General features: G+C 35.8%; 3 protein-coding genes across 3 annotated transcripts; 1 reads left to right on the top strand and 2 right to left on the bottom strand.

Annotated features, from left to right (window-relative positions):
• Positions 1–595: 595 nt before the first annotated feature.
• LOC125205987 (serine/threonine protein phosphatase 2A 55 kDa regulatory subunit B beta isoform-like) lies at positions 596–7182 on the bottom strand. Its single transcript, XM_048105230.2, has 14 exons — positions 6721–7182; positions 5060–5163; positions 4868–4966; positions 4532–4651; positions 4202–4408; positions 3896–3987; positions 2967–3085; positions 2769–2892; positions 2437–2560; positions 1874–1942; positions 1684–1775; positions 1523–1600; positions 1355–1425; positions 596–1260 (listed from the first exon to the last, which is right to left on the bottom strand). The coding sequence occupies exons 1-14, from the start codon at positions 6839–6841 to the stop codon at positions 1124–1126; spliced, it is 1557 nt and encodes a 518-aa protein (XP_047961187.2). The 5' UTR covers positions 6842–7182; the 3' UTR covers positions 596–1123.
• A 1784-nt stretch (positions 7183–8966) lies between these two features.
• LOC125206012 (Pectin lyase-like superfamily protein) lies at positions 8967–10571 on the top strand. Its single transcript, XM_048105269.2, has 4 exons — positions 8967–9501; positions 9593–9948; positions 10026–10161; positions 10264–10571. Exons 1-4 carry the CDS (start codon positions 9052–9054, stop codon positions 10474–10476), a joined length of 1155 nt encoding a protein of 384 aa, XP_047961226.2. The 5' UTR covers positions 8967–9051; the 3' UTR covers positions 10477–10571.
• Positions 10572–10636: 65 nt separating this feature from the next.
• UBP6 (ubiquitin-specific protease 6) lies at positions 10637–17008 on the bottom strand. Its single transcript, XM_048105268.2, has 18 exons — positions 16871–17008; positions 15963–16108; positions 15767–15802; positions 15583–15690; positions 14896–14996; positions 14674–14800; positions 14147–14206; positions 14007–14074; positions 13714–13764; positions 13098–13206; positions 12660–12748; positions 12419–12488; positions 11900–11980; positions 11704–11796; positions 11546–11594; positions 11163–11282; positions 11006–11080; positions 10637–10895 (listed from the first exon to the last, which is right to left on the bottom strand). Exons 1-18 carry the CDS (start codon positions 16878–16880, stop codon positions 10840–10842), a joined length of 1449 nt encoding a protein of 482 aa, XP_047961225.2. The 5' UTR covers positions 16881–17008; the 3' UTR covers positions 10637–10839.
• Between the last annotated feature and the right edge of the window lie 1281 nt (positions 17009–18289).

The raw sequence follows: 18289 nt of genomic DNA, 5'->3' as shown, positions 1-18289 counted from the left end.
AAAATATTGTGACTAGAGAAAAGTAAAATGTAGAGTGAGATAAAATAAAATGGGATTAAATGTGAATAATTGGTGGGGAATGGAGTATATAAAGAGTATAAAAAATGAATTAAAAAAAAAGAAAGGGTTGAGGCCTAATATTGGCTCAAGGGCGGAGTTCCCCCCTCCTATGGTGACCTAGGAGAGCTGATGAGGGGGGCGATAGATAGGCTCTTGCTATCGGCCCCCATTGCCAATGCCCTTAGGTGTCGTTTTAGCGCCTCATTATCCCTATATTAATATGGAGCTCGAAATTAGGCAAATATAATGATGTTTCCGAAAAATACAAAATAATTTGAAGATATACCAAATTGAACAGTATCCACTAACATACACACAACAAAGTAAACACTCTTCAAATATAAACTATCATACACACAACAAAGTAAACACTCTTCAAATATAAGGAAAAAAAGGCAAATATGATATCTAAATTATCAAGCACTAACATTATTTTGGCTATCTGAATAGCTATTTTATTATAACAAAACCACAAGTTTTAGTACTTGGCAACTGGAGCTAATAAAAACCTAAAGCCCAACCAATCTCTATGCGATTGAAAAATATTGTACAAATTAATAGAACCCAAACGCCCAATACTTTTACAAAATAAATATCAATAAAAACTCTATCAAAAAAGGGGGAAAAGGGCCAAAATATCCTACAAAAGAGTGATCCATCAAAGTTAATCAGCTCCTCCTCTCCAGCAAGATTTCAAGTAAAAACTACATTTAACTTAAACTAGAGACAATATAAGACACCTTCTGTTTGTAGGAGAGCTACGACCGCGTTCCTTCCCGACTTCTATCCAGCACTGGTGGTGAGAGGATCTTTCTCTTTGAGAGGAGAGTAAAAAATAAAAGAAATTTAGAAGGCGAAAGAAGCAAGATGGAGAAGGCAGTTTTCGCGGAGGTTCAACGACACAATTGCTCGCTTGTGAGATTCTACATATAACAACTTTGGAACCCTGGCGCGATATACCAGGGAACTCGTACGTGAGAAAATGGAAGAGCCTCAATCCGCTGAATGAAGCATTCAAAAAAGGCTACCGAGAATGATGACCAGGTCGTGGAGGAGCTCAGTTTTATGCGTAGTACATGTACAAGCTATTGGCAGCAGCACAGGCAATAGAGTTTTCGGATGGATGCCATGCCAAGTGGAGTAGCTTAGTAGTGAAATCGAAGGAATTCCCGTTGGCATCAACTCCCGGACTCTCTGCACCTGCGATGTATAAGCAAGCCAGTGTTGTTTTCAGCATACGAAAAATGGAAAAATAACATGGATAGAATAAGATGTCAGTGATGGAAAAGGGTACCTCTTCGGACAACACGGGAGATGCTACTGCCCAGGGATCTAGAAGGCCTCGACGGGGTCTGGACCTGCCTCCTGGGGTGAAAAATGAAGAATAATTTTTAGCAATAAGAAAAATAGTAGTTTGATTGATCAGAGTATGATAACCACATAACATATTCTAATAAAGTACCTCATCGGGTTTTTGCTTGCTTCCAGCGTTGTAGCCTCCGTACTCCCAGGACCACAGCCGAACACACGGAAAAGATTGCTGAAAATAGTAAATAAGTTTACTTGCACTTTCTTACTAACAGAAGATAAATAGCAAAACAAATAATTAGATATATTGGATACCTGTAAGAACCAGTTGCCACTCGTTGGCCATCGCCACTCAAGCAGCATTCAAATTTATCAAAAATGGAATCATTTTCATAGAGGTCACATAGCTGGGCATCGGCAGAGTAATTTGATCAGTTCAAGTGTTCAAACTACATTTGTTCAAAATCCTAGGATAAAATGGTCCTAAATAGATAGAATCATTCACCTTTGGTCTCAGATATTCGTGAACCTGAAAAGTCGACACTGGCCCAGAATCCATATTAATATCCCATAACTGAAGACAAACAAGGAACAGTGAGAGAATAGAGGATGGTGGTCAACATTAAATAAGACTATTACATGCTAATGTTAAAATGCATATGCATGCAGTGAGATAGATATCTTCTCATATTTAGCAAACCAGGAGGAAGACATCAGGATTTCTTCAGCCAATTAGTGAAGTACTTAAATAAATAAGGCCATAATAATTTAATGCATTCCACTTTGAGGTAAATGTTTAGACATGTCAAATTCCTACCTATCCATCGATCCAACAGGAGTAGTTGGTTCAATTCAACATCTAGAAAAAATCTGACACACCAAACGGCTAGCTATAAATATATGTATATATCAGGTCGTTAATTCACTATTATGTACTCCAGTACCAAAAACTACAGTTCAACATATTTACAATTCCTGTCACCAAACAAACAAGCTAAAAGGTGGAAGTATTACTAGAAATGCAGCAAACCCTGTAAGAAATATACAGAACCGGCTAAAAAAGTGTACCTTAAGGGTCATGTAATCACGACTCAGAATGTATCTGCCATTCCTTGCAAATTTGATATCTGATATTGAAGCAATTATCTCAGTGAAAAAGGATCTTGAGCCAGGTGCCTCCTGTTCCTCAAATCTGTTTATTGATGGAATGTCAATGTGTCAAAAATAAATAGCATATTCCTAAGCAAGGCAGACCAGAGTTGAAGAACACAGTTTCGACAAGAAAATAACTTAAAAGTCTCACAACCGTCCAATATTTCACAGCCCACTATAAAAGCTATCAATATGATAAAACAACAGGAGCATATAACAAAAATATAAATGGCCAGCACAGAACTTACAGCTTAGAATGTGAATCACACAAGGCAGATTGACGCAAATCAATTAGACGAATTGATCCTTTTGAACTACTATATGCTAACGTGTTGCAATGAGTAGGATGAAACTCGGCTGACGTGATCACCTCTGCAGTGAGACATGAAAATGGTCAATTAATTGGGACCCGGATCCTAACTAATAGAAACAGAAGAATGACTTACCGGTTAGGTCTTCCATATTTGTTGGTTTAACATCGACAATATTGAAACTCTGATTACTTATTTCCAAGTTCCAAAGATTAACCCGCAGGTCATCAGCTGATATAAATGTTTCACCATCACTGCAGAACATAATTAGACCAAATCATTAAAACAAATTTATGAGAAAGAACTAAAAATAGCAAAAGATGCTAACAAGCATAAAATATGATTGCAGAAAACATAACATGCTGAATCCTGTCTCTACCTCTTCTCCGTGGAGAACTTTCAAGCCTAAATGCATTTTTATGTAGGTTACAGCTATATCTATGGAGTAAGGACAAAAGCTGTTGCTCAATTTTCTAATAATTTAATGCTCCTAACACGCATTTGTAATAAATGAACCACAATATAGGGCGATTGACTTACTAGTCACTGCAGCATGGATCACAGGTTCTGATTACACTATTTAAAGAATCAATTCAAAGGAAACAAATTGATTCTGTTATATGTCATCCTCTTGGTCTTCTATACAAATTCAATAGCATAAAACTTTTTACCAAAGTGTACAGAAAAATATTTATCCCAGCACATCTGTGTGTGGAGTAAATGTGAGAACTGGAAAGAAGATATGTATTGAATTGCTTGTGCTACTTACTAAGGTTCTTTGACGAGTCTAATCAACTCGATGAACAAAAAGAAGCATTTCTTTTCCTCCATCTGTAGTTAGAAATACCCAACCAAACTATGAACCATAAGTAGGCTTTGAGTTTCTGGAGCAATTAAATTTGATCTTGCTATTTCACCACTAAGGTGCAGGCATCATTAAGGGGTATAAGATATTAGAGAATAACTGAACAATCAAGCTTGTATTAAAAGTTTGGCGGCATACAAAATTTCAAGGCTAAAAAGCTTTCGCAGATATAATAAGATAAAATAGTATGAGACTTCACCTGTTATTCGAGATAGAATTAATGTGGTAATCATGTGCATGCGCGTATACTCTCCTGCATCTTGCAACAAGATTTGTCTCGCCGCTTGTGACCTATACGTGGCATAATTGAACATTAGAAAAAGAATAATGATTGGGAAGTAGAACCCAGTGGAATTGAACAGCAAAAACATATAAACAGTAAACACAAAAGCCCTAGAATTTTCAATATCTAAAAATGAACACAAAACATTTAGAGGAACACTTCCAAGGAGACTATTACTCTTAAATGAAAACGTGAAACTCTAGCTTAATTGTGTACAAATACCACTGGTAACCGCAGGGAGGGGATACCCCCAGATGGAAATGACAAGGCATTGCTCAAAGAGTTGTTGGACCAGTCGGTAGAGTTTCCATTAGCAAGACCCTGCTTCAGACCAGAAGAAATACTGGAACTGGCAACACTACTATTTCCAGCACTTTTAAATGTATCAGCATTCATATCAGAAAGTTTTTTGATTTTCTTCTCTTGGACCTGTTTACAGCACAAGATTAGAGCAATGCAGAGAGGGAGGAAGCAGACAAGCACAATGAAAATCTTCTGATTAACTATCAACACATTTCTCCAAAATGTAATGGAAACTTGAACCTCTCTCACCTTCCAAAACTTGATGGTTTTGTCATTAGTAGACAAAAGAAACAGTGCACCATTAGCTGCCTGACACCAGCGAATCTTGTTGATTTTCTCCTCGATTTCCAAACTTTTGAGATAATCGAACTGATTCAAGATATGTGCAAGCATCATCAGAATGACTGAGCCTTCCATTCAACTTTTCATTAAAAAAATAGAACATAAAGAAAAGCAAAAGACTTAAAGGAACAAAGAAAATCATTAAAACAAGGCTTATATATCAGAGATATATATTATATGCAAATATCATGGTGCAGAAAGCAAAAGAAACAATAGCAGACAAGCAAGCAAGTACCAAAGTACCTCAGGTTCATGGCTCTGGAATTCAGTTTTGTAGCGGAATTCAGGATGTCGACCAGCTGAGTAGTCCATCCTCTCAAGGTCTCTGCGATTCCGACCATGCTGCAAACAAAAATATTTTATAGCTAAAATTTCAGGTAACAGTTAACAGAATACATATAAAATGGAATGTGTTCTTGCAAGTTGAACTTTCACCTCTTTTGAATCAGTCCTTTCAAATAACACAACCCTTCCACCACGGTCACCAGTGGCTAGATGGTCCCCACTTTTATCGAACTCAATTGCTGATATGATATCAACTGTAGATGTTGAAAGAAACATAAAGGTAAAAAGTCAGTGCTGATCTTGGTATCTTTGCTGATGCCAATGGAAGAGCAATAATAAGGAAAAAGAAAATCATGTGATATGAGCCAAAAGAGCCAAGTTCAACCAAATGTTCCAAGATACTTAAAATACAGGCACAAGTTTACAACATGTAGCAACACTGAGATTCATACAAGTTCAGTTACTGGAAAGTCTACATATTCTCTTGTGATAGCCAAAACAACAGAAAGAAGCACTTGTACTGTGTAATATTAGAGAAAGTTTAAGTGTCCTCGGAAAACAATAAAAGAAACAAATTCTCTAATCTTATTTCTTATCCCCCCCACCCCCACCCACCCCAACAACACATACAAGAAAAGGTCTCTCCCTGGAAGACATCCAAACTCATTACATATACACCTGAGAGAACCAGTATGTCATTACATAATCCAGAATCTCATTACCAAAAATAACCTGTGTTCAAATAAAATTAGAACCTAAACAATGATTATGTATTCAACCACTTGGCCTTCATCGCTACATCAATCCTTGTTAATGAAATGTGTGAAGATTTAGACTCGCCTAGAGCAGACACTGAATAATTCTGAAGAGGAGTCACTTGTACCTAACTTGGCAACAACTAGATGCAGTAGCTCTTTTTTAGTATCATTGTACTCTCCTTTTATAACATAAATGCAATGAAAAGGGCAGGTGCAATCAATACTGCAACAATGAGAATTGACTAATAATTTCCTTTTACAAGGAAGTAGTCCGTGCTCAGGACTCTTTCCCCATATCTGTGTAAATGGCGTAATCCTAAAATATGCATTGATCCTATGCTTGCATGACGTACTAACATAGAATGCATCTTATAACTCTCTCCAAGATCAAGATCACATGTCAGCATATTCTGGCCAACACTTGTAAAATACCAGCAAGACTGGAACTTTAAGGAAGCCATATATCATCTTATGCTGCCTCCTCCATCAAATTACTCAAAGCTATAGAAGGAATTAATGATAAGGGGACTATATGAACTTATGCAACTTCGGATAAGTGTATGCTGCAGAGCAAGGTTATAGTAGCTACGACAACACCTCATCTACTGCATGCAGGGAGTTAATAAGAAAACTCTCACTTTGTCAACATAAAAATTGAAACTTTCAGTTCAATCCATACAATATCTTCTTAACAAATCCAGACTCATGATTAGCAAAAAGGTTCAAAGCCACAGCAAAAGACAAACATTGAAGGAAACTCTAAAACTAGCAAACATCAGAAATCACAAAATGAGGCAGATGATAAACAGGAAAAAAAAAATTAACAATGAACTCGATCCGCTCTACACCTCCGGATCATCTCACTATACACTAGACAACACACTGACATGCAAAACACACACTAAAATCCCCAATCAACCCCCATCAATTTCCACCAATTCAATCCAATAACGATCCAAAAACAGATCAAATCCACAGAAACCCAAACCCTAATCAACAGATCCAAACCCAAAGCAAACATTACCCCTCCTCATCCGCTAATCCATCATTTACCTTCTTGTACTTCTTCCCCGGCCGTCCTCTCGCCGAAGACCTGCGAGAATTTCCAGTCCAGCAGCGCAGGTGGACCCGCCTCAGCTGACGCCACCTCTCCACCACCACCACCACCGTCCATTTCTCTCGACACTCCAAATCAGAAATAAAAGCAACAGCAATTGATAAAAAGGAACCTCACAAAACAGCTAATTTCAGCTATTTCCCCTTTCCTGCTTTCACTTCATCAAAAAAAAATCCGAATTAGGTTTAGGAATCGAACGAAGATCCGAGCAGCAACGGGGAATCGGATTCAGATTCGAACATTTTCCGCCGGAGTGTGTGTAATCAAATACGACATCGATTAGTACAAAACAGCAACAAGGATTCAGATTTTCTCTCTCTACGTGTAGATACAATGATTTGTACGTATAGAGAGTGGGAAAATGTTTCTTCCTCCCCTTTCTCTGTCTAAAATTATTTATCAGATTCATATATTTCTCTCTCTTCTTTCTTATACTCCATATTTTCCATGGCAAAAAACACCAATTTTCTCTTAAAATGATTGTAATCTTTTAATTATGTGTGTAATCTTGCATTAATTAGAAGTAAGAAATTTACCCAACCATATTCAGAGCATCCACATCAAGAATAGGTCGGCCATAGGTCAGTCACTCTCTCTTTCTGCCACGTCATCAGCACTAAAAATTCACCTGTCACATCAGCATTTTACTCAAATAGGCTAGCTTTAAGCCAGCCATAGACCAACCGCAATAAAAATAATTCAAAAATAACTACATTTACAGAATTAAACACAAAATACGAAATTAAATTTACAAAACTAATCTAAAATTGAGATTAAAATGTTATGTAACAAAATTGTATAATGATCTATCACTGGTTATGTATGAAATAGTTGATTAATTTAAATTATATGCATATATAATTTGGAAGAGATCGTGAAATGGGGCGTGATCAGTTGCTAACTTGCTAATTTATCAATGCAGTATATTAAAAATATCAACATAAAGACATTGAAATGTTAACACATAATTTTGTTGAACTTCAATATAATGTGTTAATATTATGGGTTGACATTTTAATATCACCGTGTTGACATTTTTAATACACTGTATTAATGAATTAACAGAGTTAACAACTTAAATAATTACCAAATATAACTCATCCCAAATTTTATCAGATTATCCAACCAAAAGATAACGATGAGTCGGTGACATAGGATGGTTTTTTGTCTTAATTTTATGAAAATTATGGTGAGGTAAGTCCACAACCAAACCCCATTATAATTAAACATTGGATAACACTAAACAGTAAATAAATAAATTCTAACAGCCATGATTTGTGACAGGTGAAGATGTACTTGGACAAATCTGGAGTAGTACTATAACTCACTTAAAAATAAATACTCCATTATCGTTAATACATTCAATAATATTGTCATTGTCCCCATCAATTTATTATTTTATTTCTCTAGTTACCACACTAAACAAAAAAACTTATCAAATCTCGTATTATCTCCCAAATACCGTGACAACTTATCTGAGACAAAAGAAGTACTATTATATCGGGAAGGATCACCTAATTCTTTTTCTAATCCATTTCCTAATTCTTTCCGCTATTGCATACCAAATGAGGTTTTAGTGTTTTTTGAGATTGGTAATTTTAATTTATTTAATATATACACTATAAGTTTAAATATATAGTAGTAGTAGTAGTATGAGATATTAATGAGTTTTATTATTAGGTTTCAAATACCTAAGCATAATGACCGAAGTATAAAGAGTTTGAGCTAGTTAAAATAGAGTAATTCACTTTTGTTAATGTAAATATGAAATTGTGTATATTTATTTTACTCATCTAAATACTTCAATGAATGCATATATCACATAATATATATTTGTATATATTAATATGATTTGATTTTTTTTATACATGTTAGTTTGATATTATTTGTTTGTCTTCATCAGTGGAAAACTATTAGTACATTAAATTAGTCAATGAAACTTGACATGAAAAATAATTCGTATTGTTTTCCACAATTTAAGCTCTCTCATTCATACACTAATATTGATTTGCAATTTTCATAGCACAAACACTTATCTCACCACCATTCATTTCAACCCAGTCATTTTCACCACACAAAAAAAAGAGAGCCCTACCATTACCAAACACCATTAACAATTCATACCAACATGTATAAAAGCCCCATCATTTCCATTCTCAGACCCATGCACAAAATATTAATTTCTCAATATATATAAATACATATCTATTTATAATATATATTTATCACTCTTTACATATAAAATCCCTCCAAAAAAATCTTGAACAATGCCCTCAAGGGCCATGCAAGGTATCACCTTGTGTTTGATCCGGGCTATCTCAATAGCCATCCTATTGAGTTCAGGCCAGGTCGAGGCCCGAAGAAATATCGATGACATGAACGTCATCGACAAGTGCTGGAGAACGAATCCGGACTGGCGGAGAAACCGCCAACAACTAGCTACGTGTGCTGTTGGATTCGCGGGTCAAATGTTCAACAACATTGGAGACGATGTGATCAGTTATAAAGTAACGGACCCTAGCGACGACCCCTTGAACCCGAGGCCCGGTACGTTGAGGCATGCCATGACGAGCATCACGGGCAAGATTTGGATCACATTCAAGAGGCACATGAACATCACACTTTCCAAACCCCTCCTTGTTAGTAGCTTGACAACAATTGATGCAAGAGGAGCCAATGTCCACATTGCAAATGGTGGATGCCTACTTATTAAACAGGTAACATCAAATGCAATCAATATATACTAATTTACAAATTTAGAATGAGTTAATTAGTAATAGGGGAATGTGACATTTAATAATGTATCAGGCCAACAATGTGATTATCCATGGCCTCTACATCCATGATTGCAAGCCGCAAGAGCCCGGCCCAGTGAAAGGCCCGGGAGGGGAGATCATGCATTTGGGCCCAACAGACGGGGACGCGATCAGGATTGTGTCATCTTCGAGGATATGGATCGATCATAACACAATGTACGACAGTGTGGATGGGTTGATTGATGTCACGAGAGGATCAACAGACATCACGATATCGAACAACTGGTTTAGGTTTCAAGATAAAGTGATGCTTCTCGGGCACGATGACGGCTTTAGAAGGGATCAAAACATGAGGGTCACAGTTGCCTTCAACCATTTCGGCCCGAACTGCGTGCAAAGAATGCCAAGGTATGTTATCCTTTTGTATGTTTTGTGATTATATATTGTTCTTGTTTCTCATTCTATGAACATGTGATGTTTTGTAGGATTCGATTTGGATATGCACATGTTGTCAACAACCTTTACCTAGGATGGGGGATATATGCAATTGGAGGGAGCATGAACCCTAGCATCAAGAGCCAAGCAAACCTCTTCATTGCTCCAAAGGGAGGCAACAAGGAGGTACGCAACGTCTAATATTTTATCGACGCGTGTTAAATGTGCAAATAGAAAATAAACGCTACACAGTGGTGAAATATAATGAAATGATCTATTGACAAGCAGATAACATGGGACAGTGGTCTCACCGGCAACTTCAAATCTATCGAGGATGTGTTCGAGAATGGAGCCTCGTTCACGACAACGGTCGATGCAGGTGCCACAATGAGGCCAAACTATGCACCAGATCAAATGTTTGAAGTTGAAGATGGGTTGAGAGTGAGGGACTTGACAAAATCTGCTGGTGTTTTGAAGTGCCCTAAAATAGCTAGATGCTAAGGCAATAACAAGAGTGAATCTTTTGAGAAATATCTTCATGTGCTAATAATATAATTTAAAAGACAATACTATTCATATTGTCTCAAATTTCACCATTTTTTCTGGTCATTTCTGCAAATTATTTTGACATATGCATACTATTTAAGGAAAGCAATTTAAATGAAGAAAATTACAAACCAATGCATTGAAAATAACAAAGATAAGGAAGTATACAAGCAAGATTTGTGGCAGATGGCTGGACTAAGAAAAATATAACATCTCAGCAACTGAACAAATGGATTCTTGGGTGTAGAAACCTCTACTATGTATTCAAATAGAGAGGAATGTTTATAAATAAAAAGGATGATATTGTTCGGTCTAAAGTTAAATGGAGATGTCGCGAGCCTTGTACATACAGATATAGGCCATATGCCAATCACCTGAAATTGAGGAAAATGTTTACATTAAAAAATGTATGTGGGGAAACAGTGTTTTCTAAGTAATCCGGTGAATTGTGTGGGGAAAGAAAAGATCTATGCAGTGTGCTTACCGCCTCCAGATAGTCTTGTGATGTCTTCCTCCCGTTGTGGAATTGGATTATCATCATCAAATTGAATCCATTTGCCTGTGGTTGCAAAGAAGCACAATGAAACAATCTGATGAGAAGAATATGGTACAAAAGTAAAACTAGTTCATCTAAAACCAACCATTTTCTTGTTTAACCCAGGCAACGTAATGCCCAGAATCAGCACTTCTACCCTTATGCGTAAGCACAGCAACCAAATCGTATATTCCTGTCAAGTGTTTCTCTTTCTCAGGGGGAGCACCTAAAAGGAGAAAGCAAGTCAACAGACTTAGCACAGTTGAGAGATCAGTTCGAGTTAGACTGTTAGAGAAACTTAGGTTGCACCCACAAAAGCCAAGAAAGTACAGTGTATTGTTCTATAAACAGACACATTTCAGACTCCCATAAAATATAAACACAGAATGCTGCAACTGTGGTCTGTTCTAACGCAACACTTAAATTACAAGGTATGTATGTTTCTTGGTATTGTTCAGGTTCTATGGAAAATATTTGAAGGATGATTACCTTCTCCAGGTGCAGATACAGACGAATCCCCACTTGCATTTGATGGTCCCTGCATAGGATATAAAACTCAATCCGGACCTTAAAGAAAGTATGTGCACGCAGGGTAATAGGTCTTGTTTTATTGCAAGTTAAACTCCCTAGTCAGATAAATTGCTTACCTCAGCATCAGTCATCTTAACATCACTGTCCTTAGTTGAGCTACTTTCATTAGTTTTTAGACCAGCCTTCTTCCCTTCTTCGTCTCTTAGAAGCTAAATATGTCGGTGTTTGAAATGAGGATACAATCAACAGAAAAAATAACATAAAACTAGAGAAAAAAGGTATGACAATGATACTTAGTGCATAAGCTAGTACCCGTCTAGGAACTTCCAATCTTTTGCGGAGATCATCAGAACACAAATCATACACATCTAACGACAACGGGTAATCCACTTTCTGCAAACACAATTAAGTTTCCATGAGCTGAATCGACCAATGGGATGTCAATGTAACTTAAGAATCACAAAATTTGTATCGCTTCTATAATACAAAGTTAAACCTATTAACAAATATGCATAATCAAATTAGGTTGCCGAAATATCTCAGATGAATTAGGAAAGAAGTGACAATTCTTCAATGAGGAGAAAAAAAACTTTTAAAATGTTCCTATGGAATCCATAGATAGGATACATCATGAGTGATATTCACTTCTTACTGGAGTATCAATATATGGTTATATATATGTAATCAACTTAGTGTATATGTTTGCAAGATTAATTAAATAGATTACGGGTTATGGCCTAATGATTTTCTAGTTTTACATCTTTGAAGTTTTAATCATGGATTCCACCATTAGGGGAAAATAAAGTTCATTTAAGCGGAAAGAACTATTACCCTCAGAATCTTGGCCTTCTGGTTTGTTTCTCTTTTCCAGAAAAACCGGACAAACTGAACAGTCAGGTATCTGTTGTTGACAGCACAAGGATTAGTCAACTTGCAAAAGGCAGGACTTTCTGGTAAAAAGGTACTATCATATATTACAAATATATATCTATTAATAGTAACAATGTGCAGAGACGTGCAGAGCATAGCAGGTGATCAGAAAATGTAAAGCAAATTGTTGAGTATGCAATACCTTGGCAAGTCATTTATCCGAGAATCTTTAGTATATACAGCACTCCGACCCAGAGAAGGCGACGACTTCTCCAATTCTGATTTCAGGCCCTGAACATATGAATCAACAGAAGGGTCAACAATTACATCCATTCATTACAAGATGGAGACATAGGAATCTTAAATGTAGTGGACAAATCAGAGCTGTATCATTTAAGCCATGTAGTAGCATCTATATCTATAACTGACAATGTATATCATACTACGTGGAAAAGACATAGGATTCAGTTATCACAAAAATGATAAGTACTGGAATAGAGGAAATTTTTTAGCAATCTTTAGAAATAGAAAGAATGAACAGCTGCTATGAACCTCAAGTAAAAATGAATATAATGTTAAACACTCAGCAAATATTGAGGTAAGAACTTTATACTACAAATCACCACCATATCAAACTTACACGTTTTAAACCTTCATGTAGATGGTTCACCTCCTGCGAAATATGGCACTTAAGTGAATAAACAGATTCTGTTTCCGTACTTTCTTCACCACTTTCAGGACAATGGACTCTGATCACAAACAACAAAAAAGATACTATTAATTATGTTACAGACAGCAGTGAATATAATATAATTTCCCCAAACACATTTTCAATGTGTTATGGATTGAATTCTATGATTCTAAAACTAGTCTTTGGGTAGATGCTCTAGAAAATGTTGAATTAACATAGAACAGCTATTTTGATAATGATAAAACTTAATATCAAGTACAAGTTCCTATCAAGTTTTAGAAGCACCTATCTCCATAAATCCTGCTAAGTTATTATTAAAGATGGAACCATTGAGCAGAGGATTAAGCAATGAAACAAGATTGAGAGCAAAGAAAGCATATAGATCATGCAAAAAGGCATGATATTGTATGCTTAAAATTTTAATAACATTGGAATTAACTACATAAAGTTGGCATACAATAGCACCTAAAGAATACAAAAATACCAGTATACAAAACAGTGGTGTTAAAGTGCATATAACATCAAATTTCAGTGGTTAATAATAGTAGAAGAAACTAATGCAGACCTGCTAACGAGGTCTATACCAAAAAATTTCTTCAATGCATCTGCATCTTCGCTGCAAAATAAATTAATTGAGAGTAAATACATTTTTATCCAATGCCAAATGTGTAAAATTTGAATTAATAAAAGGGATGAAAATCACACACCCCAATAAGAGTGTATATAGTGTAATGAGGAAAGGTTGATGATTAATGACTCAAATCAGGTAAGATAAAGTGACCCCAAAAATTAGTTAATGTTTTTTTAATACTTTGTCCACAAACATTCAGTACAAGAAACATCCAGCAAGTGTGTTACCCGGAACCAGAAGATCTCAGTGCTGACGAAAGGGTGAACAAAAGTTGCGTCCAGCACTCTTCAGCATCCTAGGGAGAGAAAATTCCATTGTTAGGAATCCAAAACAGAAATTTGGAATAATGACATCCTTGTTTGCATACCTGCTGCATGTAAACTCCATTGTGAAGCTGAGCAAATTGAGGATACTTGCTCCGCAGAGCCTACAAAAGTAGATGATCGGTAAAATGAGAAATCCAGAGAATCAAAGAAACTGTTGTCAACAGAAAATATGGTAAGGCTCATTAGCATAGCTCATGTGAGTAGCAAGATACTTTCATGCATGCAACGATTTGCGGTTCTGCAATTTCATCTCTCACAAGAGCATTTCAGTTTAACACAATTGGCATTGAAAACAGGCACAAATAAACGGCCCATGAAAATGTGATTCAGCAATCAGCATTGAGAATCATCCATGCACATTCAAATCAGGTCCATAAAATGTGATTCAACAATCAGCATTGAGAATCATCCATGCACATTCAAATAAGGTCCATACATATAGCCATACAAAGAGAAAACCTTGAAAGAAGTACATGCTCTGATGTCTGACTGGTAACATGTATTTCAAACAGATCTAACCCAAAATTGAAACAATAGACATTGTTGTATGAACTGAAGCAGATCTTACCGTCAAAAATCGCACAGGTGCCACTGGCCGGACATTTTTATCAAGTTCGTTGAACAATTCCCTTGTTGCAACAGTCAATGAATGAGAAGATTGGTCAACGGTATTGCTTCTTACAGGAGGAGGATACCTGAATAACAACCAGACAATGTATAATACCAACTGTAGTAGCATAGACAAACATTTTGAGGCAACACTTCTTTTCAGGTCAAAAAGAAAACTCACTGTATCAAGGCGGATTTCAATTCTGGGACTGAATGCAAACATTGTAATGTAGAGTTCATATAACAAGTGTTTCCCAGATTTACTAATCCAGCCGAATGACCCTGAAGCAAATGTGAACAGAACAGTTCAGTGTAAATCAACTTTTTTAAAGTTCAAATCACACGAGTATGTGAAGGTGTCAGAAAAACAAAACATCTTCCAAAAAAAGCATGTGCAGCTTACACGAAAGGATTAGTTTTTACATAGTTAAACTTGTTTTGCATTGAGAACACGAAAGTTTTGCATTGAGAACACTAACTTGCATTAAGAAATAAATAAGGCACAGAATAAGACAGCTCCCAATCTGATACGAATCATCCCAAAGCAGCGAGACTGATAAAGGGAACAGAGAGATTTCAACTTTTGATTTATAACCTCCAAACCTTCTGCCTTTAATTCAAATGGAGAAAATCTAATTATAACGACCTTATCATACAATAGCAAAAATACTAATATCTATTATTATATTGTTTTAAAAACGTTCAACTGTATTTACTTGCAATATATCCCATTTGACCAAATCATGGTAGTATATAAAAAAAGCTTTAACCAGCACGAGAATCAGAGGGTAATTTTGAAAAGAGCAAGCCCTCGTCTTTACTCTTTAGTACTATTTCTTTGAAGTTGTGGAAGTACAAATGGACTTACAACAGCAACCGCTTGTTCTTCTTCTGGCATGTCTTCTGCAAAAATAGGCCCCTTCTCTGGAGCCTTTACAATCTCATCTGCAGTTCCCATCATCATTAGTTTCTGGCCCTGAACAAACAGAGGAAGTATGACTCAGGTTTTACTACGATTATGAAGGGTCTTATCCAATTAAGAAAACAATTACCTCCTTGATTCCTACTTTTGACCAATCTGCATCATCCTATAAAGTCACAAGGAATGCATCAATATTATGAACTCACGCTATATTGAAAATCTCAAAATTGTTCCCGCAGCAAAATCAGGCATGTTGTTGCTGATTAAAATTTAACCACAAAACTCATTAAAAGGTCAATAAGATGCCTTCACTTAATAATCTGTACCTTTAATAAGCCACCTTTAACCACAATCTTTTGTCTCTCCGGTGGAACTCCTGTTAAGTCGTATAACTGGCACTTGAAAACGTATGGGGGCTGGGTAGTGTCAATTTCCATATTGGAAAACACTTCCTTTTGCCACTTTACACTTACTGAAAAATCATTATACATTGTTAGGATTTTGGAGCAGCGAGTGCTAGACAACACAAATTGCATAAAAATATCACAGAGAAAACAAGATCCCTAATAAGGAGTCTGAGATAATGAAGTTCCTTCAATGATAAGCTCGTCATGCATTAAGAGTAACGAGTTCCTGAATTTGCAAGGTGCGATCATCTAACATGTGTGTGCCAAGCTTGGAAAATCCTACTCAATCATCGTTTCATATACACCATACATATGTTCTCTTCACTATGATATTGAGAGTTTAGTAGTTACATAAAATGCCAGTTTTCGCTACTATCCATCCTTCGTGAAATTAAAAAGATAAAACTATATCAATTAAATCCCAGAACACGAGCATTCAGCTTCACCTTAGTTTGACAATCAATTATTTCCCGATATATCGTTGCTAGATAATTCCCGATGTAGGATATGATGTATCAAAACCGGAGCAGTGCCCCAAGCTGTACCAAAAATTACATTCTCTTCACCCCACATCAAGCCGATTAAAAGTTCAATTCATCCTGGAAGTTCAAAGCTAAATTTTGCCTAGCTTAATCTAAACAACTAAATCTTCATCGAGGCAGTTCTAAACTAGACACATTCAAACTACGAGCACCACAAAAACCTAAAACTTGAACAGTCAATCTAGACGGTGGCCACAAATTCAAAATCCCAAAACTAAACAGCGAATTCGTCGCAGAAAAAGCACCACCGGATACAAATCGAAATTGCAACGATGCTGATCGTACCTTTCAACATGGCTGCGGGTGAGTATGGTGAGGTAAAGATCGAAGCTTTACTGTGTGTCGTGCGTGTTTCTTAGCTTGCGCAGAAGGGCAGCTGATTCCTGAAATTGATATAGGGCAACCGATAAAAATATGTGACTTCAATTTATACTAGTAAAATTTTTAGATTAATTTAAAGAAATTCATTGTATAGTATATTGGTGTACATTTAAATAATTTTCTTAAAAAATAATTTTGTCATTTTATTACAACTTCATATTATCTTATTAATTTCTTAAGCTTTGGTAGCTATGTATGAAATTTATCCAGAAAAAATGTGTGTTCTGTAATTGTGTGTGTTATACTCGCATGAAGTCCACTGAAAAGCGTCTGTTCAACTAGAGAAAACTACTAGTTTTAATTTGGTAAGTTACAAATTTTGTCTCGGATAATGAACACATATATATTAAGTATAAATATTTTTATTTCAAAAAAATATAAGTTCGGGCCGGCTCTCGACGGCCGCAGTAGGAGCCTTCCCGAACGTCGACCCGCAATGGCGGTGAAAAGGCTCCCTATTGTGAGTGCTCATAGAGCATCTCCAGTAGAAAAACATAATTTGAGATTTACCATTTTTAAAAGGTCATTATACATTAATGAACTTCAAGAAAACAAGAAAATTTCAAAGGCGAACAATATAATTAACTTTTTCCCTCTTTGTGCGAATAAGAGGTAAAACTACATTTTCAAAATTCAAATATGTATAATACATTCTCAAATAACCTTTTCATTAGAGAGTGAATATTTATATAAAAAGATATCAATATGATAGTTAATTATCTTTTACCTCTCGATTTACTCATTCCAGTCAAAATGCTCTTATTGTACGAAATATCTAGTTAGGATAACTTTCAATTTTATTTAGCTACGAAATAGTATAATATTAAGACAAATTAACTAATCTATGATAACTAATACTTGTATCTAGTCGAAACACGACGTAGCCAGTAAACAATGTCTAAGGATTAATCGTAAATTTCACATGGTAGAAATTATATACTCCTACTACAATAGTACAGTACTATATTTGATTCTTGTAATCATTTACGCATTCATATTATGTTTTTCTCAAAATTGTCAAGTTCGTGTAAAATATGAAAATCTTGTTACATGGAGTATGATGAAATGTTAGTCTTTGAAGTTACTCAAACAACACCAATTTTTAAGTAGTTATCTAAAATGAGAACACTTACTATTTGCTAACATTAACGTAACCCAAAGTAGCACAACAAATTTCATAGTACATAAGTAAAAACCATACACTTCCTAATAGTCCAATGTTTAGCATAAGTCATAGTACTATCATGCTAATAATATATTCATAGACAACCATAGTATATTTTGCTATAGAACATTGATAATTGATACCAAGCTGTGTGTTAA

Source organism: Salvia hispanica, chromosome 6 (assembly GCF_029641045.1).
Source record: "Salvia hispanica isolate PSC_SH4W2 chromosome 6, Shi_PSC_v1, whole genome shotgun sequence".
Classification (NCBI taxonomy): domain Eukaryota; kingdom Viridiplantae; phylum Streptophyta; class Magnoliopsida; order Lamiales; family Lamiaceae; genus Salvia; species Salvia hispanica.
The sequence above is the reverse complement of the archived record's forward strand: the minus strand, read 5'-3'. Positions and strand labels throughout refer to the sequence as shown.

Bases quoted from the DNA above. Each gene is read 5' to 3' on its own strand.
- UBP6 (XM_048105268.2), bottom strand. The intron at 12,489-12,659 runs GTATTGCATACT...TGTCAACAACAG, and splicing joins CGGATAAATGACTTGCCAAG to ATACCTGACTGTTCAGTTTG. The intron at 11,797-11,899 runs GTACTAGCTTAT...CGACATATTTAG, and splicing joins GATTGGAAGTTCCTAGACGG to CTTCTAAGAGACGAAGAAGG.
- LOC125205987 (XM_048105230.2), bottom strand. From the start codon at position 6,841: ATGGACGGTGGTGGTGGTGGTGGAGAGGTGGCGTCAGCTGAGGCGGGT. The intron at 4,967-5,059 runs GTGAAAGTTCAA...TTTTGTTTGCAG, and splicing joins AAAGGACTGATTCAAAAGAG to CATGGTCGGAATCGCAGAGA. The intron at 2,561-2,768 runs GTAAGTTCTGTG...ATCAATAAACAG, and splicing joins TGTGATTCACATTCTAAGCT to ATTTGAGGAACAGGAGGCAC.
- LOC125206012 (XM_048105269.2), top strand. From the start codon at position 9,052: ATGCCCTCAAGGGCCATGCAAGGTATCACCTTGTGTTTGATCCGGGCT. The intron at 9,502-9,592 runs GTAACATCAAAT...ATAATGTATCAG, and splicing joins GATGCCTACTTATTAAACAG to GCCAACAATGTGATTATCCA. The intron at 10,162-10,263 runs GTACGCAACGTC...ATTGACAAGCAG, and splicing joins CAAAGGGAGGCAACAAGGAG to ATAACATGGGACAGTGGTCT.